The sequence below is a fragment of the Petromyzon marinus genome, chromosome 4, assembly GCF_048934315.1.
Source record: "Petromyzon marinus isolate PM22_M1 ecotype Great Lakes invasive population chromosome 4, UKy_Petmar_22M1.pri1.0, whole genome shotgun sequence".
In the NCBI taxonomy this organism is placed as follows: Eukaryota; Metazoa; Chordata; class Hyperoartia; order Petromyzontiformes; family Petromyzontidae; genus Petromyzon; species Petromyzon marinus.
Window position 1 is genome coordinate 21,426,478 of NC_133670.1, and position 27,379 is coordinate 21,453,856.

The window sequence follows — 27,379 nt, forward strand, 5'->3', positions numbered from 1 at the left end:
TGTAAAAATACTCGTCGGACAATAATGTTATGTCGAGTAGATATTATTTTTTTTGTCTAGGTGTTGTATGTATGTTGAACTTATTTTGCACCGTATGTAGCCAACCATGCTAATCAAAATTACTGCGCAGCCAACCCATGCATGGCATACAGAGACATTTAAGCAGTCTTAAGTTTAAATAACATTCTGTCGCAACGTCTGATTGGCCCTGCTATGAACTCTGTTCACCAAAATAGAACACATAGTTTGATCTTGCTGAAGGTGAAAGTCAATTGGCGTGACCTGATTCATGGCATGGTGTCGATACTGTAAAGCAGTATTGTATATAATGCATTCATTAACACGGTGATTGCAAAGGACATGATGTGATTGGTCATATTCTGCCTGGCTGTGACATGACAAAGTCTCTACTGCCCATTGCTCAACAAAACACTCTTCGCAGACGACTGCTTGATCACCTTCTTCGCCAGGTAATTCTTCGAAATAAATCCGCCTCGTCCTAACAAACGATCCTAAAAATTACATTGACACATTATGCACCGCCATTAGCGAAATTCTATTCCATTGTTGCAACTCTTAAAGGTCGCATGGGCAAGCTGCTTACAATTGTCTGGATACTTGGACCGATCTGTAGATGAGCACTTACGCGGTTGAAAGGTTAATTGAAGACATTTCAACCTCAAATAGAAGTATGATTGGCCAATAGATTGAGCATAATTGTTGCCATTAATGAAAAGATACCCATTAAAACGTAATTTAAAAAAAAGATCACACCAAATTTCGTCAGGGCTTTTTAGAACGAAATGAATTTTTTTCAACATTTCTTCTTGATGCACAATATATATCATTTTTTTCGCAATTGTTTTACTTAAAATTAAGTGCAGAAAACAAACAATACAATCTTGATTTTATATAATACAAGTATAGCATTGAAGGCCATGATTGAAACACTGACAATTATGAAAGCCCATCGTAGAACAGAATGTTTCCCATAAACTACAGGGACTGTTATACTTACAATCATTCGACTTACGAACTTTCAGAGGTACGAATAAACCTGTCCGTATGTCCAGTTGCCTGTTACGGACCGAGAGGCGTAAGTTAAACCGCCGTGCAATAGATGGCGGTGGTGGCATCTACATCTGCAGAACATGAAGAACCAGTGCCATCTATACATCTACAGAAGATTATACAACTTTTAAAGCCATTCTCCCTATTTAGTGTGCATGCCGTACAACATGTTTGAAATCGACAGGAGTAAAGTTGGACTCAAATCGACTTACGAACAGTCCTCTGGAACCTAACTCGTTCGGAAGTAGAGAAGTATTTGTACACAACAGTGTAACAGCACGTACCCGTTTCCCACACGTTCAAGTGGTTTAGGAGCCACTCATGCCATTATAATGTGGCTGTGAAGGCGTGAGGTGACAGAAAACACTGTTTTTTTATGGAACGAACATGTCACCCAACTGAAGCAGAGTGTAATAACATTCATTAAAACAAAAATTGTGCTCATTTGAACAAAATCTCAGAGAGCACGATGGAGTTACATTACAGATCTGAAGTATTCACCTTACTGTGTAAATCAAAGGATGCCACATTTGCCTCGGTGTTCATAATTGATAAGGGAATATGTACAACTGGACATTACATCACGTGTGGGTGGGGATAATTGTTTTTTTTGCCATTGGTATAATCTGCTTATAGAAATGTGTGCTTTTTTTCATACAGTCGAGCCTGACAACGATTAATCATGTTTAGCAAAACAATCTGGAGCGCACACCACAGAGTTTTGCGGGCAAATGGAATAACTTGTACTGCGACAGTGCATTGCTTCCTATTAATGTCCTCAATGTCGCCATACCCTCTTCAAAGCCTGACATGTGTTGACTCATTGCGGGAGCTGCCTTGGTCGCTCCTTTTTTAATGAGCAGAATCATTTGATGTTTGCTCCATTATCATTTTTTTTACTGACGCTGAGTCGGCATCCTCTCTTCTCTTAGATAAGCAAATTAATTCTAGCAAACGTGCCATGGCTCTTTGTGACCGTAGAACTACCATAAATAGCCCGTTATTCTCAGTTCATACCAGTTGTTACAGTATTACAAATGTGATTTTAAATGTCCTTAATTAACAGTGAATAAGACTATGATGAAGTGACACGTTTTATTGAAAATGTAAAAAAAAACTATTGTAGTAATTGAAAAAGGGCTGCCATTGCTTCCTGTAGGTAACGGCGATGGTATATAACAACGATGGAATATAACAACGATGGTATATAACAACGATGGTATATAACAACGATGGTATATAACAACGATCCATCTTGTGATGTTTGGCATTGCAGAAAAGCACAATGAAATTGCATAATCTCCATTGTTCTTTTTCGATGTCCCATTTAACTCTGAATTGCAGCAATCACAGGGTTTTTTTTTTAAAGTAACGTGAGCTTGTCAAAACAACACAGTCCCTCCGGCATAACCTTATCCTCAGCTGCACCTCTCTAAACTCAATAGAACGACTGGAGAATGGTCTTCATCCTTGTCTCTGCGATACAAGCTCGCCGTATTAAGCTGGGTTGAAAATTAGACAGCCCACCGCCGTTAATAATTAAATGCAATATTTGTTCAAAAAGCACAGTGTCAATTTTGTAAAAAAAATCATAAAACCACACGGTGAACAAACGTGGCGTGGTTCGTTAATCTCGTACATGCTACTGTATTCTCTTTTCCAAGCTCTATTTTCTGTCCAGGTGTGTGGGGTGGGTGGGTTGGGGGTGGGTAGTGAACAACAACTCATGGCTGCGATTTATTTAGAGCATCCACTGGAAGTGATTGGACTATGCATAGATATATGAATCGAGTGTATGTTATGCTTAAGCCACACATGTTGCTTTCATCACTGACATGGTCACACCCGTGTCCCCGTACCCCATGAACCCTCACCGTCCACCTAACTGGATAAGCCATCCAGGTAAACACACCCGACCCTTAATTGAACCACATTCACTGCAGACTGTCGTTTGCCGTGTGATACTCATGCAAATATGGTGCCATTAAAAGGCATACTAATGATGCAATAAAAACCCTATCTGGATTTATAGACGAAAAAGCAAACAATCATAGGGTGCAGAGATTATTTAATTCAATAGCGATAAGTCGTAGTTATACTGGATAAAAGGGAAGTAGAAGTGAGAAGTAAATTAGTTATTTATTAAAGTTTACATTTAAAATATCAATATTAAACTAATGGGTGGTTTATCAAACTTGAGAATGATCCACTATTTAGGAATTAAAATGTTTAATTGAGTTATTCATTGTTGATCATTTGATCGTGTTCCCCAATGTCTGATTGATTGCAAGTCTTGTCATCTAGGGAGGCAGAATTTGATCTAGCACAGACTAAAGACAAGACAAACTTAAACAAAGGCATTTGTTAAAAGATTGATTTTGACCCAAAGCCATTCAAAAAAATCAACAATCGTTCATCTCTCTGTCAACCATGCTGGCCATCTCTGCTTCCTTCTTCATCTTCTGAAAACAGAGTATAATTTTGACAAAGGCAAACACAGTACCACAATTTTATGCAAGGGAGTTGTTTTGTTTTTTTAAAGCACACAGCCTAAAATGGATACAATTACAGATTATTGGAAGTCCTTGCATCCCCATACGACAGCATTAATCACTTGAGTGCACTCCAGTAACCAAAGGGCCAAAGGCACGAAGACAAGTAAGCATGAAGTGTTCCATAATAGTGCCTCTAATGCTCAGCTAGCTTCCGTATCAAACACCGTTTTATAGGAAAAGTGCACATTTCCAGTGACCAAGCCAGGACTTGTGGTCCCACGGGTCTCCTATATCTGATGAAGACTGCCCAATCAGTAGTGGCACCTAGAAGCCAAGGACAGGACACCATTGTCGTGTGACAATGATTAAAACAGAAATCCAATTTCTCCTGGAAATGCGCAATGACCGAAGCACCACAGTACGAACAAGGGGATCTCGGTTCATGTCCCATGTTTAAAACAAAGTAGTTTCATATTTTCTATATATATAAAATATATATTTAAAGCAGTCAGGTATGAATTTAATTTAATACGAACTGGGGGAAAACACAAGAAGTCCGATGCAAACTATTTACTTATATTCTTGGTTCTTTCGGTAAAGTCACGTGTAAGGGAAGAAATAATAAAACCAAGAATATAAATCCCTTCAGTCATGAAAGCTTTAAATCAAAATTTAGTTACTTATACTTTTACAGACGACATTGCAAGCTTAAGAGTGTGAACAAATATCTGTTTAATCTTGAATTAAAGCTTTCGTCACTGCAGGGATTCATACTCTTTGGGTCTTTCGGTAAGGACTCAAAGAGTATCTGATTAATATTTTTGGTATAATCCACCCCTAAACCCCTTGAGTAAAATCAACAGGCATAGAGAGCTGTCTAAATGGGTTAAACATAATCTATAAGGTCTTCACAGGGAGAACGACCTCGTGGTCACATCATGTTTGCAGCCACGAAGCTGTAAAACTGAAAAAAAGGAAACGTTCTTGATCTATTTCTGATTAGCAAAGCGATTGTGGAAGAAAATCCATATTGACCTTAAATATATTCTCAACTCATTATCAATTTCAATGCCATGAAGAGGAAATACCGTGCGATGAAGATAATATTCAGGCAATGTGTTTAGCTTTTGTTATTTGTGCTTGTGTACCACTGCTAATGCAGTATCACAAATGTTTCATCGTAAGAAAGTCTCGCCGTGGGGAAAAAAACAAACAAACGGGGCAGTGTTTCACACATTCTGACTGCGAATACAAAGATACTACGCTTCCTCCGAAAATGAAATCAAGAAAACACAATGCATAATGACATCGATATCACACAAAATATCGTGTTGCTGGCAGTGGTATCCCTCATTGTCATTCACTATGAAGCAATATTTTATTTGTTTCATATTTCCCATTTCCTGTACAGTATATCGTCATAATTTTAACCACGTTTTTGTTTTACATATGTCCGTAAACCTTGGATATTTTCTTGCACACACGCATACATTTTAATCAAATGCCTTTGCTATGATTTTGTCTTACACGATGAAGTTATTTATTTCTTACATTTCTTTGTATTTGTCAACGTGGCTCCTTAACCTACACAAGACGCTTCTGCGCAGATTCTAATAACGTTTTGTTATTCAACGCATTAGAGATTACTATGCATGCCCCTTGAACCGATTTTTCTGGATCCTTTCCACTTCATCTAGGGGTGTACCTTACAAAAGCCGTGTTAGCACATCTGTATGCTACGTCGATAGCCTTATGAAATCTTAAGCTACTGCTATCACAGTAAGCTCTTAATCTGCGAAACATTGTTTTGTGTTACTGCAAAAATAAAAGATAACTTCAACACGTGCTTTATGCACTTCATGTCACTGCTAATACTAGCCTTATCTTACAAGATTCGTCCACCTGCTTTCAGCAGTTACCAGAAGATGCCTTTAAAGGCAATGGATCAATGTGCGGTTGCACACCATAACATCGCACCATTGCTTATTTCAGTGACATCTTAACATGGGCCAAAGCCTATCAGGCTCTACTGACACCAGATTAATTGTGCCACACTCATACATGTGTATACTACAGGGTGCATGTTAGCATTTCCAACCAAATGTGCTCTTTCTGCTTGGTTCATAATTTTTTTTATAATTCATTGACGAAAACTTGTAATGTACATGTTATTTTCGCGGTTGTATACTCGGGCTCATTTAATACTCGCAGCCAAACCCCCACCCTGCCTCTCGAAGGCAGGAAACCCCCGAGCAAGCCACGCCCAACGTGACGCAGCTGATGACATTGACGATGCCGCCCCGAGCCACACCCATTACCTCCCGTCCAGCGGCACACATTGGCAACAGAGGTAAAACCTATTTTCCAACTGGTTTCGTGTTATACCATTATTCGAGTGATTGGAAAGATCATCGGATATCCCGGCTCTGAGTGTTATTTTACAAAAAAATAAAAAATATATATATGGTATCCCCCTCATATGGGTTGGCGTTTTTTTTTGTTCTCCCCCCCCAGGTACTTTCATTTCGATTCCACATAGGGGAACACTCGTTTGAAACAAACAAACAAACAAAAAAGAGGGCAACGATTTCAACGCGGGACCCCCCTAACTCGGCGAGCCTTTCTCGGCCAAGCAAGTAACACCGCCGTCGACGGCTCACCGTCCTTCTTGTAGAGCTTCACCTCGGTCTTGAACTCCCGCTTCTCCTCCAGGGCCTCCCACACGCGCAGCGTGGCGATCTCGCCCGTCTCGTCGCCGTGCAGGAAGCGACAGGCGCAGTTCTTCTGCATGACCTCGCCGCGCGAGTAGCCCGTCAGTTCGCAGAAGCCATCCGAGCAGTAGACGATGGGGTAGCCGTTGGACACCTGCGCGTTGCCCAGCACGAAGTTGCTGTCTGCGGTCGGTGGCGGGGAGGAGGAAATATGCAGACATCCGTGCTCTCGTCCGGTTCGGAATGGAAGAAAGCGGTGCGAGACGACATTGTGGAAATGTAACACGCTGAACGCTTGTCATATTCATTCGTCCCCGATATTTAGGAGGGGATATTCACAGGACGTGACATTCATATCCTGTGGCAAGACAGTTTGGTTTAGGCTCGGCAGATACGTGCTCAAATTGTGCTGGCAGCTTTCGGCTTACTCTGAGCTACGGTTGTTGCTGCTGCTGCTGCTGCCTAGTAATATGGCATTCTTTCACTTGGTTTTTAATTATTAACTGTTGCCACATTTGGCAGCTTCAGATGGCTTAAATGGAAGGGAATATATATAAATAACTTTCTAATTGATGATCAGGTAAAATAAATCATTACTACGGTTACATGAATCGTGGCTTATGATATGTCCTGACACACAGACACACAACTGTCCATTGTTCCAGCATGTGGCCCATTATTAAATACTCCATTTTGTCGTGTCGTTATTTTAAATGATGCGGTTGAGCACTCTTGCCTGCGTTTAGCATTATTGCTTTGTGTGCAGTCACAGGAGACGTTCAAATTGCGTTGACATAAGGGCAAGATGCCCAATGGATGCTTTTTGGTGCTCTTTCATCAAATATTGAAAGTACTGTTTTTGCATTGAGCAAATCTCCATGAAAAAAAATATATGTTAAAATTATAATGCGTTTGTCCGTGTGATCCGTTTGTTCATCTGCCTGTACGCGGCTACTCACGTAAGTGATGTGTGTGTGTGTGTGGGGAGGACCAAAGGTGGCAACAATGGTTAGCGCACTCCACTACAAACCCGGACGAGGCCGAGTTCGATTCCTGCTTACGACCAATACATTTGGTGAATATCTGAACCTGTCCTGGGTATCCTCTAGGTCGACTCTACCTTAAATGAATACCTGGTACAGTGTGTAAAGATCAGCACTGGCTACCCACCCCCGGCGTGCCGTGCCGGCCTTCATCGGTGCTCACAAATAGCACTTTCCCAGTCTGTTAATGCTGTACGGCGGATCTTTGTCCTTGTTTTGCCTCCACAGTGGGGGACGCAGGTAGTGCATCTGCCAGCCAATCTCAATTAGTCAGCCTTCGACACATCACGTGGCCTCAAAGTGCACTTAGCTTGGCACGAGCACTGTGGTCATGTCACCTCCATTTAGTGTCGAATGGCAGCTGGTTTTGTTGTTGTTGTGTCTGCATGTGTATATTGTATATGTCTCGTTGGTGTGTGTGTACGTGAAAAGGTCCTCAGAAGAAAAAAAACTGTGGAAGGAATTAAACCAAGATACGTCAAGCGCATTTTTGCAGTGTTACAGAAAATGTTCGTGGTTCAGGTTGATCCCAGTGTCGAGGGCAATATGCCCGTCTTAATTGTCGAGGCTGTGAACTACAGCAGATTCAAACAAGTCGAATGAACAATTGTGTATTTTCAGAGACCTTGAATGTTGAATGCATATGCGATCCTATGCATTATGGTTATGTCTGGCTTTTGTAGACATGGAAAATACATTTTAGTCAGTGGAAATTGATGTAGTCATTCAGGTTCACACGAACCGAGTTCATTTCTTTAGAACTGATTTTTGTATTTGGTTTGTCCTTCACCCGCACCTCCGATTAGCATTGTGGCCTATGTACGGTGCGAAATAAATTCAACATAAACAAAGATATTTCGAAAGGTGCAACGCTTACATTGAGATTGCATCAATAAAGTAACAATACTAACCATAATATGAGTCATGTAATGAGATATGCTCTCACCAAGGCAATTCACAGTGGCGTTAAATTATAATTTCTGAAAATTGTATTTGAGAAATTCAGATTTGCTGACAACATGGTAATTGTTCAAAGGATTGAAAATGAACTGCAGGAAATTACTGAAAAATATTACATAAAAGACTGCAACGCGATGCTCATGAGACGTATGAGCAAAGTCAAAGTTTACGTGCATCAAGTTTACTAAACATAAAAATAATTCAGTCATTTTCATTAGACCTCCTTTGCCAGTACCAAAATGTAATAATAGGGGTTTTCCCCTTTTTTCTGGCAACAAAACTTAAACCTTTTTTTTACAAGGATTCATGTCTGCATTAACCACAATACCTGCAGTCAAAATGCAAACAAAAAATATGCTATGATAATATATGTGGCATTGTCCTTGAAACTGAATGGTCCACACCAAGGGACGGCTTTCTTTTGAGCCTCGACCCAATTGGCGCTCGACCAGATGACGCCAAAAGGTGTATTATTAATAATTCACAGTGTTACATAGCTTGAAACACAACAGTGTATAACAAGGGCAGATCAGGATGGTGAAACAGAGACTAAAGTATTTTTGGAAATATAAATCTTATAATGAAATCGGACAATGAAATACGCATATCAATGTCCCAAACATATAACCGTTTTCAGTCATAAGCATACTACCCGCTATGATATACGAATAGTAAACATTGACACTGGCAAAGAAAATGGAACACTAGCTCTACAGTACACAATATCATGGACAAGATGCATGCTGGGAATGTACACTGAGATGAAGAACGTTAATACATGTACGACGGAACAAACGGATATTGAGAGACATCCTATCGACTGTTAAGCAAGGTGGTAAGTGGGTAGGACACTACACCAGAAGCGGTGATGGCCGACACATGAGATAACCAGAGGTGAGCACAAGCCTTAGAGAACAACCGCCGTTGGCATGGAGTGATGAAATTTGCTTGTGTGCAGGGGTGAGACGGATCTTGTATGTGTGTTTAACTTCTTTCGCACCGTACGTAACCAACCGTGCAAATCGGAGGATGATGTAATCGCAAAGCCATACGGGATGGAAATGATGTGGGGAGGCCTTCATCCAGCATTGGTTCATGGCTGTTGATGATGATGAGGAACACTGTAGTGAATGACATGCTTGCTGTATTTCTACACACATAAACTTCTGAGATTATTGCAGAAGGCATTTATAACTGCATCCTCAGAATGTTTACTTTTATGCAGTCGCGAGTTAGCTTATTGAATGCATAGATTCATTGTAACGTGTTTGTTATCTTAGTTCGGCACACGTGCAGAAAAACATGTGCACAGGATCTCACTGCAAGTTAATAATGGGCACTTTGCACGCCCTTTTATGCATGAAAAACCAACCAAGAGCACTTCACGGCCTGACACGCTACTTATATTCACGAAGATACGTTTTATTATTTATTTTAAGTACTGCGAGAGTTATCTGCATTTTTTTTTGTTCCCAAAATAATGGCCTCATAAATAATGCTATTAAAAAACCCTGTATATTGGTAAAATAATATTGGGCGGGGCATTTAATGTTACACACTAAACCAAAGGGCAGGACAATAAAATTGCGTCATTATCCCTCACCCAGCTCTGCTGCCAAGGGAAGATCATAGCCGTGTGTGAGCCATGTTCCTCTACTTATATGTGTGTATGCATATATATGCAAACAAATCCTGCGAATTCTGTCCTGTTCGTGACTAAAAAAAATAGAGACAATTGGTGCAGAAAAGTCGACAGAGCGTTCACCCTATTATTATGTTATTTGAGTAACCATTCGTGCATTTCATTTATTTCCTAGATACTATATAGCATCGTTGCTATACAGCCATCAGGTAACAATAATAACCCGATTAAAACAAAGTGAGAGACATGCATAAAAAAAATTCTAATTGCAAGGACGGTATATTTAGCAAAAAAATTGCGATAACTTCTAAAAAGACAATGTATCACGTAGCGTTGCAGGGGCATAAATGTGTAATTACATAAGAATACAACAAGGACTTTGCTTGTACCACTTTACAACATTAATTCATTCAGTGCATGTCAAGTGCTACACAATGAGCACCCTCCCATCCACAGCAAAGCAATTACCGCCGCACAAAGGCCTCGGCTCAATATGCGTTGTCCTCTTCACACCACAATGCTTCAGTATGATTTTATTGATGATACGGAAGCTGATTTTGCACGTGATTGTGTTGCAGTTGTAACGTATCTCAAAGAGTATTTCACACTGCCTCTCAATGTTATTCCATGTTGACTTCAAAACAAAGTCACCGTGTAGGAAACGTAAGAACCAGAAGAGAAGAACTGTCCTCGAGCTCACATAAAGTAGGCGGAAACGAAGATTCTCTACAAAACGGATTTTTTGTTTCAATTTATGCTTCCACTTTCATCCGAGTGAACTATAATAGCCCCCTTACAACAATTTAATCATTGCCAATACCATTCCATTCCAACGGTAAGGAGGTGGTTTTGGCCACGCTCGCTCATGGCGTTAAGGTTACTGGCTTTTGAATTACGCCATCAAATTATGCCCATGCAATTCCCCACTCGGCCTAAGGAACTCCTTACGGAGCCGGTTCCACCTTGCCTGCAACAACAAAAAAACATGCCACGGTGCCGGGGGAATGCATTCTTTGCTTGCTCGGTAATGTATCACCCAACGTGTCGATTTCGGCTTCCGTGACACGCGAGCGGTGACCACTGCGTGCAACAACACTTGTGATGTGCTTAACAGAACATGCAAAACCACTAAGCCAGCAAATTGAGCGAAGTCTTCCGGGCGTGTGCAGTGCACGCATTTGGCATGTAATGCTGGAACAAAAAAAAAACATTTACGTGAACTCACAAGCAACAAATATAGAATGATGTCCCATGCTGAAAAACTAAACAAAACCATTTTTTTTCTACCAAGTAAGACCCACTGAGCTATGTAGCTCTTTTTCAGCAACGACCTGGTCACAAATGATAGCTCATGTGGAAACTTATAGCAGTACACTTCTCTAAATGCATTTTTCTAAAGTGCCCAATGACCCGTAAGTGTACAGACATAAGCGTAAAACGCCGTACCTAATCGGCACATGAAGCAACGCACTTTATTCCTGTTCAAACAGTGAACTTTCGCGGATCGATTGTTGATGATGAAAATAGCGTGGACCTTTTGAGAAAACGCTTGTTCATAATTACTGCTGCCACGTTGACATTGCTAATGGCTTTCAGGATGACAGCTTTTCCCGAGCAGTGATTCCTGGAGAAACCGCATCAGCCAGATGCTGAATAAATGATTGTAATTCCCTGTATGTGAGAATAGAGTTTGATGATACAGGAAGCGAAGTAGGTTTACATACAGCTACTAAAATTAACATTACCTGGCCAATTGATTACCTGCCTATAGCCATAACCTTGAGAAATACTGTATTCATATAGATATAAATGCTTATTCAAATGTTCTTCCAAAAAAAAACAGTGTTGGAAATTCCATGAATTGTATAATTATCTTAACACCGGAATCCACGTTTTAAAATGTGACGTTCCTCCTAAATGAGCCAGTGTAGTTGTAGCACTACTGCCGTGTGATATTTGAGATTTGTGAGCCAGTGGTTGGCTTCATGTGCCTGGTGAATATTGTAAACATCTATCAGCGAATAATCGATGGCCGGATGCCAGTGTACAATGTGGCCCATGGTTTGAAATTGGTGAGCACATTCGCACCACAGTGTGCTCGTTTTAATTGTCCACCAACCTCCACATGAACATATTCATGTTAACTACATGCCATACAAAAAACATATACGAAGCGAGATATTCATATTCTTCTACCACACAGACGGTCCCATTTAGCCTTGAATCAAAATCTTGATTTAGATTGGAAAAATCCAATGAGCTGTGATGCTCTTTTCTGCAGATGTTACAGCTCGTCCGAAGCAGCTCGTCTTGACAACAGTCTCTCTGCTCATCACCATTCTTCACACACAACTGGTACGTTACTCCGCTATAACATGCCCATAAATAACCATCCGTGCATCCATAAAATTGTTTGGCACATAAAGTGGCTTCGGTGTCACGGGGTAGGGGGCTTGTGCCGCTATAAACAAGCCGCGTGCTCCCGGCACAAACCGAAAACTACCCGTGCACATGTCATGGCACAGCACCTCTAAAAACCAAAAACCTGTGAATGGCTGGTGGATTAAACACGTACAGAAACCCGTTGTTGTCCCAGGACTTAACCCTCACACGCGTCATTTGCTTTTGTACTTCGAGCACGCCTCGTTTAACGTACATTTGCTTAAGGCGACAAGTAAAGGCGCAGACCTACGATTGCTTGCTCGCGCACGCACGCACACTAGAGAGGGAGCTCTCGAGCAGAGGGGATTTGGCCTACTCTTCAATGCGCGCCAGATGTCGAGGAAGAAGGGGGGGGGGGGGACCCACACCATATGCGATCGATGGTTGGGTGGACAGAGTTGGGGGAATTTAATCGTGTCAATTGCCAGTGTGCTAAGCATTATAGCATAGCAGCATCCGATATATATATTTTAGGTGTGTCTGAATTCACCGATGCCATACTACTGCACCTCCGATTAGCACGGTTGGCTACGCGCGGTGTGACAGAAGTTCAACATACAGCCCATACATACATACTGTTTTAATTAAATGGGACAGTGATATCATATGCTGTGTTTAAAATGCATACAAAAGCTGCATCGTTCTGTTGCCAGTTTTGTGTTCCATACTGGTCCACGCTCACGCTGCACCTGCTCCAATCCACACGGGCTACATCACGTACAAGCTGTCTTCTGCCCTGCTGTTGTGTTCTATGCTTGTGCCAGAAAGTGGCAGGAACACGAGGTAAAAAAAAACTGCTTCGCAGAGTGGGGCAGAACGTGAGTGGAGTTGTGGTTAGATGTATCAAGACCGCAGTGAAGGTGACAAGGGAAAAGAGAACACGTGGTGAGGCAGGTTAGGAAATGGGTGAAGTGAGTTCATTGGAAGAGGCAACGCAGAATTAGTTGCTCGGTGTCTGTCTGGCTGATGTATACAATTTCACTAGTACGACTGCGTATAGCTTTTCACGGCTCCGCCGATGTGCTTTCGTGTCGCTCAGTGTGTTGTCCAGCACGATGTTTAGTTTGGTGTTTGTTGTCCTTCCCCCGCAACTCCGACGAACGTGGTTGGCTACGTACGGTGCGAAATAATTTTAACATGCATCCATACATGATGTCCAACGTTTCGCTCCATGTGCCGGGGAGCTTGGATGAAACGTATATAATGTCAACCAATGCAGCCGAACGATATGAAAACTCATTGGCGAGCTAACGCAACTTGTGTTTTAAACGACACATCCTTAATTTACAAGCTTGTCAAACCCCACTTAGGAGTCCGTTCTGCAATGGTAACCTGAATCGTAAAATAAGTAAAAAAATTCAGGATATTTAAATGCACTGTTATCATTGTGCTAGCGTGTTACAACAAGTGCATTGCAATGTCACAGGAACAGCAGTTACTGTTCCCAATTAGTTTGGTATTCAACGTCAGGCTTCTGTGTGAGGTTTAGTAAAACGAAAAGCACGGTTTAAATTTATTCTAATCTTTAAAAATGCATTTGCCTCTTTCTGCAGTGTAGCATTAGCCTTGAATTCGATTATGAATTCTGGGATATTGACTGTACTGTATATAATGCACGGATTCCTTTCCACATAAAGTGGCATTTAGTAATGATCTATGAGTAATATTTCCAATACAACAAAGCTACGCGGTATATATATACAGTATATGTATTGTGCAATCAAGCATATGTGTGTTTGTGTGATATAGTGCAAGGAGCAGCATGCACGTGTCAATACGGAACTGCATACCTCTGTGTGATGTCCACGTTTGTTGGCAGGTGTCTGTGTTCATATGTGCTGGTGGGGAGGTATATGTGGGCGTGGTATTGGCCACCCACCCCCTCGTGTGCCATGCCGGCCTTCATAGTTTCTCGCTAACAGCACTTGCCCCAACGGTGTGTTGAGGCTACACGGGGATCTTTGTATTTGCCTTTGTATGAGGCAAGGTGGGGTTGACGTTGACGGGGCTGCCATGCCTAAAAGTTTGACGGAAGTCGGTGCCCCCTGTGAGTGTTTGCCTGTTGTGTCATCTGTTGATGAAGCGCGAAGGGTGATCTGGAGTCTGAGACCAGGTAAAACGCCGGGCAGAAATGACCTTTCTAGCAAACTACTGAAGGGAGGTTGGCGTCTCTGTACATTTTGCCTTATGCGATATCTTTACAGCTGTCTGGTTCACAGGACAGGTTATGTAAGATTGGAAAGATTCCCTTGTGGTCCCCATTTTTAGGAAGCGAGATCACACTGATTGCAACGACTAACATGACGTCTCCCTCCTCAGTGTGCCGGGAAAGGTCCTGGCAAGGATGATTCAACATCGCCTAGCCAGGCACGCTAAGGAGAGGCTTGCACAGCCCCAATGTGGTTTCAGACTGGGGCAGTCCTGCACAGACACCATATTCTCGTTCATAGGCGCTCACTAACAGCACTTGCCATAGCAGTCGGTTAAAGGCTATGTGCGTTGTTGTTTCCTTCTCACACAACGCACTACCGGACTCATCCCAGCTGACTTTGGGCTGAGCCAGCAAGCACAGAGTTCACTTAAGGGAATAAACTCGTGGTATTCCCACATACTCACTCAATTTAATCCTATATCACCGTAGAACGTGTAAGGGCGCAGATGCGCTGCTTTCTGCAAGGTGAGCATGACCTTAAACAGGTCAATTGTGTTTCCTGCATCACATTTTTTCACGTCTTTTTTTTTTCTCGTGTGAAAGGCGGTCGAATTTTGCTGAAAATGACTGACAAAAGAACGCCAATGTAAAGGCATACTGAGGCACAATATGAATTATATTTGTAAAAAAAATATATGTACAATCCATTTAAAATGTACAATATCATTCAGTATGAATAGATTCATAACACTGCCATTCTGCAGGCAGCCCCACGTTTCGACCCATCTCTCCCTCCTCTTCTCTCTCCTCTTTCCTCCTCTTCTCTCCACTCACCCCCAACCCCCCTCAAATCAATACAACGTGCGGAAGACACTTCCAGCAAAAAAACCTTCATCTGGAATAATGCTCCCTGTTTGACCCTTTGCTCTCTTCGTCTTCGCGAAGAGTTTCTTTTTTTTTTTTAAGGCTGTTTGTGAAGGGCAAATCTGCAATAAGACGTGTGGAAGAGACTTTAATACAAAACGTAAACTTCCATTCGCTAAACATTCAGCTTTTGAAATATTTTTTTTCGGGGCGTCTACCTCTTAGAAAAACACAAGTATGCCCGTTACATGTGATTAAAAATATGTGTTGTTTATTTTGTTTCATTCGTGTACTTGCCAAGTTGCTATGATTCGCAGGACCTGCAGGTAATGAGCTGTCGGTTGGCATCTGACCAAATCGTCTTCCACCTGATCTTCATATCTACTGTAATAGACGGTGGGCCATTGCAGTACATGTACCATTCGTGTTGAATACTTATTGGCGATACAAAGTCCGTGTATATTGAACAAGCATAGGGTGGTGCTCATCTTTGTTGGTGTACTTGAGCAATTTGTGGAAATTACACATTATCATGGTAGGGGCAAGGCCATCCATAGGATCACCAGTGTTAACTTCCCACACAGTAGTAGTTATTACATAAACTCTGGATGGATTTTTTTAAGTTCAGCCACAATTGGAATTTAAAATTGGATTATTCCAATGGTGATTCCATCACCTTACTAATAGTTCCACGCACGCAGATCTGTCTATATTAAACTCAGAGATACAGTGAGGGAAAAAAAGTATTTGATCCCCTGCTGATTTTGTATGTTTGCACACTGACAAAGAAAGGAGTAGTCTATAATTTTAATGGTAGGTTTATTTGAACAGTGAGAGACAGAATAACAACAAAAAAATCCAGAAAAACGCATGTCAAAAATATTATAAATTGATTTGCATTTTTATGAGGGAAATAAGTATTTGACCCCCTCTCAATCAGAAAGATTTCTGGCTCCCAGGTGTCTTTTATACAGGTAATGCGCTGAGATTAGGAGCACACTCTTAAAGGGAGTGCTCCTAATTTCAGCTTGGTACCTGTATAAAAGACACCTATCCACAGAAGCAATCAATCAATCAGATTTCAAACTCTCCACCATGGCCAAGACCAAAGAGGTCTCCAAGGATGTCAGGGACAAGATTGTAGACCTACACAAGGCTGTAATGGGTTACAAGACCATTGCCAAGCAGCTTGGTGAGAAGGTGACAACAGTTGGTGCGATTATTCGCAAATGGAAGAAACACAAAATAACTGTCAATCTCCCTCGGCCTGGGGCTCCATGCAAGATCTCACCTCGTGGAGTTACAATGATCATGAGAACGGTGAGGAATCAGCCCAGAACTACACGGGAGGATCTTGTCAATGATCTCAAGGCAGCTGGGACCATAGTCACCAAGAAAACAATTGGTAACACACTACGCCGTGAAGGACTGAAATCCTGCAGCGCCCGCAAGGTTCCCCTGCTTAAGAAAGCACATATACATGCCCGTCTGAAGTTTGCCAATGAACATCGGAATGATTCAGAGGACAACTGGGTGAAAGTGTTGTGGTCTGATGAGACCAAAATGGAGCTCTTTGGCATCAACTCAACTCGCCGTGTTTGGAGGAGGAGAAATGCTGCCTATGACCCCAAGAACACCATCCCCACCGTCAAACATGGAGGTTGAAACATTATGCTTTGGGGGTGTTTTTCTGCTAAGGGGACAGGACAACTTCACCGCATTAAAGTGACGATGGACGGGGCCATGTACCGTCAAATCTTGGGTGAGAACCTCCTTCCCTCAGCCAGGGCATTGAAAATGGGTCGTGGATGGGTGTTCCAGCATGACAATGACCCAAAACACACGGCCAAGGCAACAAAGGAGTGGCTCAAGAAGAAGCACATTAAGGTCCTGGAGTGGCCTAGCCAGTCTCCAGACCTTAATCCCATAGAAAATCTGTGGAGGGAGCTGAAGGTTCGAGTTGCCAAACGTCAGCCTCGAAACCTTAATGATTTGGAGAAGATTTGCAAAGAGGAGTGGGACAAAATCCCTCCTGAGATGTGTGCAAATCTGGTGGCCAACTACAAGAAACGTCTGACCTCTGTGATTGCCAACAAGGGTTTTGCCACCAAGTACTAAGTCATGTTTTGCAAATCAATTAATAACATTTTTGACATGCGTTTTTTCTGGATTTTGTTGTTGTTATTCTGTCTCTCACTGTTCAAATAAACCTACCATTAAAATTATAGACTGATCATTTCTTTGTCAGTGGGCAAACGTACAAAATCAGCAGGGGGTCAAATACTTTTTTCCCTCACTGTAGGTCCTGTTGTTTTCCCCCATCAGCTGCTGGTTACATTTCAACTGTAAAAATACATACTGCGCTGTTTTTGTAGATGTCATGCTTTGCACATGCTATATTGGCTGAGATAGTAAGGTTGTTTCCCCCCCCAATAACTAGTAAATACATTCACTCTGCAAATTCACTAGAAAACTAAAAATATTTATATATGAAGTGTGTAATGTTAATTTTAAAAGCAGCAGCAGCATCATGCATCTGAATGTGATCCCTCCATTGTGTTGGGAATCCACAAACAGCTGGAACAAATTTCAATTGAATTTATGCAGACAAGAGAAGTCATTCTGGCACCGTGTCAAATGTACCATCTGTTCCAAAGAAGGAAAGGCATTACATGTATGTGCATGTACATGTGAGGCGGTAGCGATGGCATTATGGTTAGTGATTGCGCATAGGACCTGGCGTCCTGAGTTTGTATTCACAGCCACAACTAACGCAGTGATGATTATCTGAAGCTGTCCTGAGCCTCCTCTGAGTTGACTCCGCTCTAAATAAGTACTTGGAGCGGTGTGTCAACATCAGCACTGGGGGGGGGGGGGGGGAGATGGCTGGGCATGTTTTTTTTGCCTACACCAAAGCCCTAACAGCCTGTTGGGGTAACATCTGCTAGCGAGCACCTATGAAGGCCGGCACGGTACACGAGGGGGTGGGTGGCTAGTACCACCCCCGACCGCCTTTGTTTCCCCAGCGGTGATGTTTAAACATCCACACCAGGTACTCGTTTGAGGCTGAGTTGACCTCGGAGAAACCCAGGGCTGGTTCAGCTCTTCGCCACCCGTGTTGGCCGTGAGCGGGAATCGAACTCGGGTCGCCAGGTTCTTAGCGCTGACCGCTACACTACCGCTCCCCATGAGTGGCTCCACCACTGCTCATGCACCACGCCAGGCTTAATAATAGTGCTCGCTGACACCACTTGTCTCAGCAGCCTGTGCAGGCTACACGGTGGATGTGTGTCTCTGTACTTGTGAGTAAGCACGCATGCAGCATTCGTACCAAACGTGTGGCTTGGTATCCAGGTACAGTCATTTAGGATAAGAAAATACATTTTTGAGATCACGAATTACAGTACGTGATGTATGTCTTCATAACGAATGTTTTTTTGGTCAACGTGAGATCATTTATCTCTTATGCATACATGCTACAGTCTTTGTTTTGGCACTGATATTCTAGCTTTCATAAATACAGGTAGTCCCCGACTTACGACGATTCGACTTACGATATTTTCGACTTACGATGGGGCCGTCGTAACGCATCTCCATCGTAAGTCGGGGACTACTTGTACTCATTGACCTACAGTGACCAAATTTAAATGTACACATATACATTCAAGGATAGTGATCTTGGATGCATTGCATACATATGTATTCGTAATATTAAGCAATTCATAAAGTGCACTCGTAAGTTGCAACAGGTCACAGACTTTCCCACTGAAACCTATGAACCTTATTCGGCCTGACACGTGTGCTTGGACGACCTGTAACAGTGCTATTAACAAAACAAGGTCATCTATTCGGATGTACAGAACCTCTTAATTTTTCTTGATAGCTCTTTGCTTATTCTTGGTTCTTTCGGTAAAGTCACGTAGAAGGGAAACAATAAAATATATATAAACAATAAAATTCTCACGACGTTTCGACTGCAACACATGCAATCATCATCAGGTGTGAAAACCACTTTTTTCAAATTTTCTTGCTGTGGGTTTTCACACCTGATGATGATTGCTTGTGTTGCAGTCGAAACGTCGTGATAATTTTATTTTTTATATTTTTATTCTTTTATTGTTTTCGTTCTACGTGACTTTACCGAAAGAACCAAGAATATGAATCCCTGCAGTCACGAAAGCTTTAAATCAGCTCTTTGCTTCTTGCTAGTGTTGGCTGTTACCTTGCCCGGGTGTCGTTTGTTCCTCTACGTCCTCATCCTTTCATTCTCTCAGAGGTGCCACGTGTCATCTATGATACCATACCCCTGCCATATTGTGCACATGGTTCAACACCATGGGACAGTGATGAAGACAATGGAGTTGACGCTCAGAAGTGCGAAAAGAAGAAGCATGGGGAGATGCATGCTTGGAACTACACTCACGAGACAGAGAGACGAACACGTGGATCAGAAGAACATATGCAGGTTGTGATGTGTGTTTGAACTTCTTTCGCACTCAGCCAACCACGCTAATCGGAGGCGTGTGGGTTAAAGACGACATCATATGGCCTATTAAGAAAGGTAATTGGGCTTGGGAAAGACATGTCGCCGAGTCCGTGGTTGAGACTAACAAAGGAGTGGCAGCTGAGGGAGAGAATGCATCCGAGAATGCCCACCGCGGGTATGGAGTGATTAAGGGGCCATCCATAAATGACGTCACGCAACTAGGAGGGAGCGGGGGGTGAAACATTTGTGACGATGTGTGACGAGGGGGGGGGGGGGTGAGAAATGTGACGTCACATCAAAATGCGCAACTTTATATAAATATAGACAACACGTTCTACTTAATGAAATCGACTTTTTAATAAATGTTTTCTCCTACAACATCAGAGTGCAGCGCCACATTAAATACGGACTACAATGACAATAATTTCAAGCGATTTGAAGCATGTTATATATTTTTTTTGGGGGGGGGGGCAGAGCTTTGTGACTTCATATTTGAGGGGTGGGGTCTAACTTTTTATGACGCCGTGTGACGAGGGGGGGGGGTCAAAATCGTCCAAAATCGCGTGACGTCATTTATGGACGGCCCCTAAATCAGATCGTGTGCACGGGATTGGGTGATTGTAACATTGCAAGACATTGCAGGGGATTGTAACATTGCAGGGGATTGTAAGATTGCAGGACTTTCAGAGATGGCGATGGCTTAAGGAGGACTTCGTCCAGCAGTGGATTGTTGGTAGCTGACTGTGATGATACACTTGTTGTATATTTGTTTTATAATAACTTTGGACTGCTTACGAGTACTACTACAACCCAACACGCTGTCTCTAAAGGCCCGTTTATTTCAGCCAGTATTATGTAAATCAATATGGCACCTGACGCCAGCTTTAACAACAATAATTTAACAAGCCGCCCTTGAGTAAATTTTTTGTTACTGTTTTGTGCACTGTTGTAACGACTTACAATTACACACAATACGGTTGTGTACCACAATATAATCACGTGCGTCATTGCGGAGAATGTAAGTAACACATAGCATACAATACGCCTCCACATATATTTCCCTCAACATACAAAAAATAAGTGCCTTTGTACACACACTATTTTAAGGAGTATTATCTTTTTATTTATGATTTGGTTTTGAAGCAGTGGGCAATCAATCGCCAGGTATATTTTCAATATAATCAGTGGCACTAACGTTTGAATGAATTCATGTCATATATTGTTGTCATGATTACAGTGATCAAGCAATTACCATCAACAGATGTACACAAGCTCTGTGAAAATAAAAAAACGAACTTGTGACGCCACGTTTACAGTCGCATTGAAGCTGCTTCCCCTTTGAAGGTAGCTTCGTTCTCTTCGGCCGAATCTTATCAGCGGCACATTGCCACGACACAGGAAAAAGAAAGGCAGTGCAAAGAATTGTAAATTCCTATTTGTCCATTACTGACCCTGGCCTCTCAAAGCATAACCTTTAATCCCAAACTCTATAGAGCATAGCAGCGCACTGGTGTGGAGCCACAGCTGTGACATGCCGAATCAAAAATGCCTCATCTATGAGAAGCACACCATTAAAGGTTAGAAATTACATATCGGACGTGTCCTTCACTGGCTTTGGGGAAAGAAAGGCCAAGGAAGCTTTATCTCATGCGTACTGTGCTGGAAAATTACTCACACATTTCCCCCCTATACGGTGTTCCGTTTTCTGCAAATGTTAATGCTTCACATCAAAATGTGAAGAAAAAGAAACTCCAGAAGGATTGATAGTAATGTAACATTACTTTGAGTAATGCATTTTTCTTGTACAATTTTTTTTAAAATATATATATAAATAAGAGCTGTATACAATTAGGAGTGGCCAGTGCATTACTGCATGACTACATTGCATGCCAATTTATTACTTCACCTGAAACCATGCCCTGCCACTTCTCGAGCTACCCACTCAATCTCTGTCTTCTCAGTCTCTCAACCCGTTCTCTTTCTCTCAGTGCCTCACTACTGCCCGCTAAATTGTTGCTCCCCAATCACACAACTGGGCCGCTTGAACCTATATTCAGTGCAAAATGCAATCCAGAAACGAGTTGTAATGTTTAGCCATGGGCGCTGTTGCTGCAGAATCATATTTTAACGTGACATTAATTTACTGTATGCAATTTAGTTTCGACACGTTGTGTACGACTGCATTAGGCCGATGTGCAATATTAATACATTGGATACCATTTGATCGACATTCTATTTGTTTGATCTCAAGGCATAAACATGTACAAAACAACAGGCTTTTGCACCTTTTTGAAGCAAACTCATCTGTTTCTTTTCACTGTTGCATAAGTTAACATAATAACGTATTGCTACTCCAGCAATTTCATAATGATGCACTCCTACAGCTACAAACACCAGTTTTCGCCTCACTTTGTGCTTCATAATAACACCAGATTATACCCTCAGAACCCAGGAATGGTTCCTAAAATCCACCTTCCTCTCTTATTTGTTAATATATGGATGTTTATCTAACCACATCTACCTTCCACCTTGATTAATTACGGGTCCAAGCCACCCACTCATTGTTCCCACTCTGGTTTAAAATTTCGTTCTGCAGTGTATATAATCACTGTATGTAATCAAGGAAGTTTCCAATGTACTTTCACCATATTACTTATGTTGTCATCCAGAGAGCAAATTACTGCAATTTGAGACAGGAACCAATCTCTTCTATCATCCCCTCCACCCATGCAATAAACGTTGGCAGAAAATGTATAATATACAATGCGTCAGTCTCATGGAACAACAAAGCGATTCATGCCATGTCCCCATCACCACTGGGAAGCGAGTCGACCTGGTCTGTGTAAACGACAAGTGGCCTCAGCCTATATTCCCATGGCAACCCGACTGGACCAAGCTGACATGGGCCATATAGTCCACTTCTAGTGCGTTGTGTAGATCCGTTTAATAAGGGACCTAAGTGTAATAAACAAACCATCACCTCTGCCCTCATCCCTATGTGTAATTCCAACATGTTATGTACCCCTCACTTCACGAAATAGGTCTTTCCCAGCCGACCGCTTAACCCTATCTCTCACCCCGTTGCTGACAACATTATTTTGCCAATATTGACCATCATTTATACTCAATTGATAGATTGTTTTGAAAGAATATATCATACTACAGTATAAACTAGCCTAGCTTCGTAATGTCACGTTATTTTAAGTTGTTGTCCTTCCCCCGCACCTCCGATTAGCGCGGTTGGCTACGTACGAAAGAAGTTCAACATACATACGTACATATATTTCTAGATACTAAAAATGCTGCTAAAGTAGTATTTTACCCTTTGTTTTGGCCTTATGGTTTTCAATATCTTATTGTGTGATGTTGACGTCTTATTCTTGTAAGAATCATTGTAAGTGACGCTTCCATTATTAATTCAATATTAATGGTATTACTATTGTATTAATGGTATGATTGTAGTTTTCATTCAATTCATTGATTCAGTCAATCCTTTCGATTTACAACAATTGTATCAATATGCCAATATTGATACAATTGTTGGCAACTCATCCCGTGTGAAAGTTGTAGTTGGATGAAAAGCATAATAATAATTTTCATTTTGTGTTTACGCCAGTAAACATTGTGCAGTAGTACACCATGGTCCCCGTGCAAAACATTTAATTCAATGGAAATTACGACTTCTCATTCAACAGCACAATCGGTGGAATATTGTTAACACGTGATGGGAAGTGTTTTATAGCTTTTCTACAATTACGTCCTAACCATTCATTCTCTGATTGGACTATTTGTCGATCATTAAATATACCTTGGCCTTTGCAACACGTCCACGAGATTGCCCTGCGACTACAATAACTAGCACAACCGCTCGACTAGTATAGGGGATTTAGGTAAAAATGAAAAATACTCCTTCATATTTAGAAAACATACTACAGCATTAAGCTCTCCTCGTGGGGCCAAAGGGTTTGGAGTAGGCTAAGACGCCACGTGACCTTGAGGTCAGCTTCTAAGAGGTTATTGGAATCCTCTTGGGGGAAAAGCCCAAACCGTGGTCCACGTCTATTTCATTATGATTCAAATCAATACCCACCTCATGACCTCCTCGACGCACAGACCAACTTGTCATTGTCATCATGAAGACTACCTTTGTGATAATGTATTATTAACAGAGCACACTCTTGAACCGAACGAACGAATCCACGTGTTTTCTGTGACCCAAACATATATGATCTATTTTAATATCAATCGCCTCCCTCTCTTGTAATAAATGTAAGCCATCATTAGGTAGGAGCTTCTGTACTTTACGTGAATTATATGCGAAAAAGCAACACCATATTAGCCATATAATCGAGTGCATTGGCCGAATGAAAAAAAAGGCTCGCCAGGATGGGCTTTATTTAAAAGGTATAGACTCCGTTGACAGTAGGATGGTACTCGGTAGTATACTATTACAGATCTGTTGAGCGGCACATGTACGACGGTGACGGTTACAGGGCACACACGCACGCCCTCACGGGCTCGCGATGAACACGAAACACGTAGTGACGGACGAATGACGCCTTCTACAGAAACCCAAATGCTCGCTAGACCGTGACCGTTTCTTTAATTGCCATCTTAAAATGTTTTTTTTTGCCCTGAATTTCGAGGCAGACGGCCCAGCTGTCATTGTCGACTCCGCGAGCGCTTAAGTCTGTGCGCGGGGTTAGCGCATGCGCTTGCTTGTACGTGGCGACAGTGGCGGGCACTGTCCGTGGTGCTGAAACACGCGCTCCAGGCTCACAAGCGCAAATCGTCGTTTGCAACAACAACAACAACAAATAAAAACAGTCCATAAACTGTCCTACAAATGCTCAATTACTCCGTTTATTATTGTTGTTGTTGTTTAACACTGACGTGCATTCTATGCTCGGACACGGATGCCAACGAAATGGCAACTGTTGAGTTGAACTGCGCAACGCATATTTTATTAGGTACGGTAACAATAACAATTATACGTACGGGACCTGGAAGGTTTTTCGAGCGGATATTAAAGTTAATAAACAACGGTGGCGTGTCAAGAGCGGAGCTAAAACGGATCGTGTATGTATACACACGCGCGCGCGCGCACACACACACACACGTAGTCTTTCGTCGCATGTGGTAATGCTATACTCGCTCGTAATGCGCCGCACTGATTAACGCCCGTTTGAGGTAAACAGCTCTAATTACCAAGGGCTCTTTTGAGCCGTCCGCCGTCGCATAAAGGTGAACATCACTTACGAGTGCCATCGAAGCGCGTCGCGATGGTGTCCAGGAAAGTGTTCTGGGGAGCCAGCAACCCTTTCATAACCGGCATCTTCGTCGTCAAACTCAAAACTACACAATAAACATATACGTTTACAGTATACATATAAAATAATACTACTATTAGCGCAACAAATCGACTCGAGGAGGGATGGAAAAAAACCCCTCCCACAAAATCCCCGCAACTGTTGCTATCGTGAGATGCAAAAGAAAACGCGACGTTCGCAGCGAGTTTCTGGCACGGTGTTCATCGGAGGCTTCGCTGAACCCGAGTGCGAGAGGGAGCGCGGCTCGGAGTCGAGTCCAAGAGGCGGGAGGGGAGGACGCGGCGGAGAAGCCCCCTCCCCGGGCACAGGAGCCCCGCGCTCTGAGCGAGCTCTGGGCCCCGCTACCCTCGCCCCTCCAACGCACCGTTGGAGCGCCTCGCCTCGCCTCACGTGACGGGAGCAATTAGCCCACCGCGCTGGTTGTTGTTTGCAGTGTTGCCCATTGTCTTGTCTCTGTGGGTGAATACAACACAATAGACAAAGCCGGTGTAGTAGGGGGTGGGGGGGGTGTGATGAGCGCACTGCCCTTACAACCCGAGTTCGATCACGGCCAACAATCAGCGATGAAAATCTGAAACGGTCCTGGGCCTCCCCTAAGTCGATTCAGCCTAACATGAGCATCTGGCATCACCACTGGGGAGACGAAGGCGTCCGAGCGTGGTGCAAGCCACACCACCCCCTCATGTACCATATTGGCTTTCATACGTGCTCGCTAACATTACTTGCCCCTACAGTCTGTTAAGGCTATACTGATAATTATTACGAATATACTGATGATTGATTGTCTTCATTGTTATTGCTGTGGTTGTGTGCGCGTCTTATAATCTCTCTTTATGTATACGTTACATCCTCTTATCTGGATGTGTTGTATCATCTCTCAGTTATATTTTCCGTATCATCTGCCTGTCTGTGTTGTTATATGGTTTGTTTGCTTTGTAAGATCTGTGGCGAGGGGCTGCGTGTGTATTAATCATCTGTGTGTATGCGTCCATGAACGTCGTTGATCATCTTTGTCTATTGATCATGCAATATCAAAAGATTCCGGTTCAATTCCCGGCCATGCGCACCAATGGCAACATGTATTTAAGCCTGTCATGTGCCCTCCTAGGTCGACTCAGCCTTGACTGAGTAGCTGGTGTCGTGTGTGAACGTCAAAACTGGGAAGACGATGAGCGGCTGCGCTTATTCTCGGCCACACCACTCTCATCTCTCATCCCGCGTTTTGCCGTTCCTACCTTGGGTGCTCGAGAAAAAAAAAATACTTGTCTTCGTAGATTAGAAGGCGAAAGTAAGAGATTTATTGTATTGTCTCTGCCTGTTGTAGCATATGCTTGTGTGCGTACTGTGCATTGGTGGTATGATTCGCTGCGATCCCGACAACCACACGTCAGTTTCTGATGCACATCGGTTTCAGGTCGGCTCGGCTTTAAACGAGTACCTCGTGCGCCATACCAACGATAATAGGTGCCCGCTAACAACACTTGCACCCACACAGCATTTATGAGGTTGAATATGTTACCTGGAAAATCTCACTGATTCTCAGGAAGCCATTATTTTGTACCGACGGATCAGAAGCCACTTCAGAAACCAACTTTCCACTTCGTAGCTCAACATGTTGGAAGTACCAAATACATGCTGTCGGCATAATCTCTCACACCGCCACATTATTTTACTTTTGTATGGTAGGAAGCTGATCAGCAAAGTTAATATGTTCATGTCGAGGTTTATGAGTGAGCAAGTGGACAGCTTTCATAGAATAACCTGGTGAATATCTGAAATGCTGCCAGTAAAATAATCGAAGTGGACAGTAAGTGGCGTTACGGTGTCGCCCGTGGTTTGAGATTGATGACCACAGTCACACTGTGGGCCATTGCCCATAGGTGTAGGCGATATACGCATCTGACGTGAGATGTTCTGATGCGGTTCAACACAAACCGCTGCTTGCGGGAATCTTCCAGCAAAGTGCAGGCCAACCATTGCCTGGCTCTCAATTAGCATTGTGCTTTTTCAGCGCTACACATTTAATGAGCATTTACACGTACATTATTTTCTTATAGACTCCGGCAATATTATTTTGGATTCAAAATAATATTGTCGTATACACATTTTCATGATTTTCGTCGTATTTTCATTATCCATTATTTTCAGTCAGCTTCATTTTTCCACCGCAAAGCATATTACTA

The 27,379-nt window shown here is 42.5% G+C and overlaps 1 protein-coding gene across 2 annotated transcripts in view; it reads right to left on the reverse strand.

Moving 5' to 3' along the window:
- LOC116938420 (voltage-gated delayed rectifier potassium channel KCNH8) overlaps positions 1–27,038 on the reverse strand; it is an 80,346-nt gene extending 53,308 nt beyond the window's left edge. The window contains exons 1-2 of one of the 2 annotated variants that reach the window (XM_076060011.1): positions 25,126–27,038; positions 6,249–6,460 (exon numbers count right to left, since the gene is read on the reverse strand). Coding sequence is in view for 1 of the 2 variants with exons in the window: in XM_032945536.2 (XP_032801427.1) it covers positions 6,227–6,460; positions 25,126–25,255 (364 nt within the window). In the remaining variant the exon portion in view is untranslated. Of the gene's footprint in view, positions 1–6,226; positions 6,461–25,125 lie in introns of both variants that reach the window. The other variant, XM_032945536.2, reaches the window with a different exon arrangement.
- Positions 27,039–27,379: the final 341 nt, after the last annotated feature.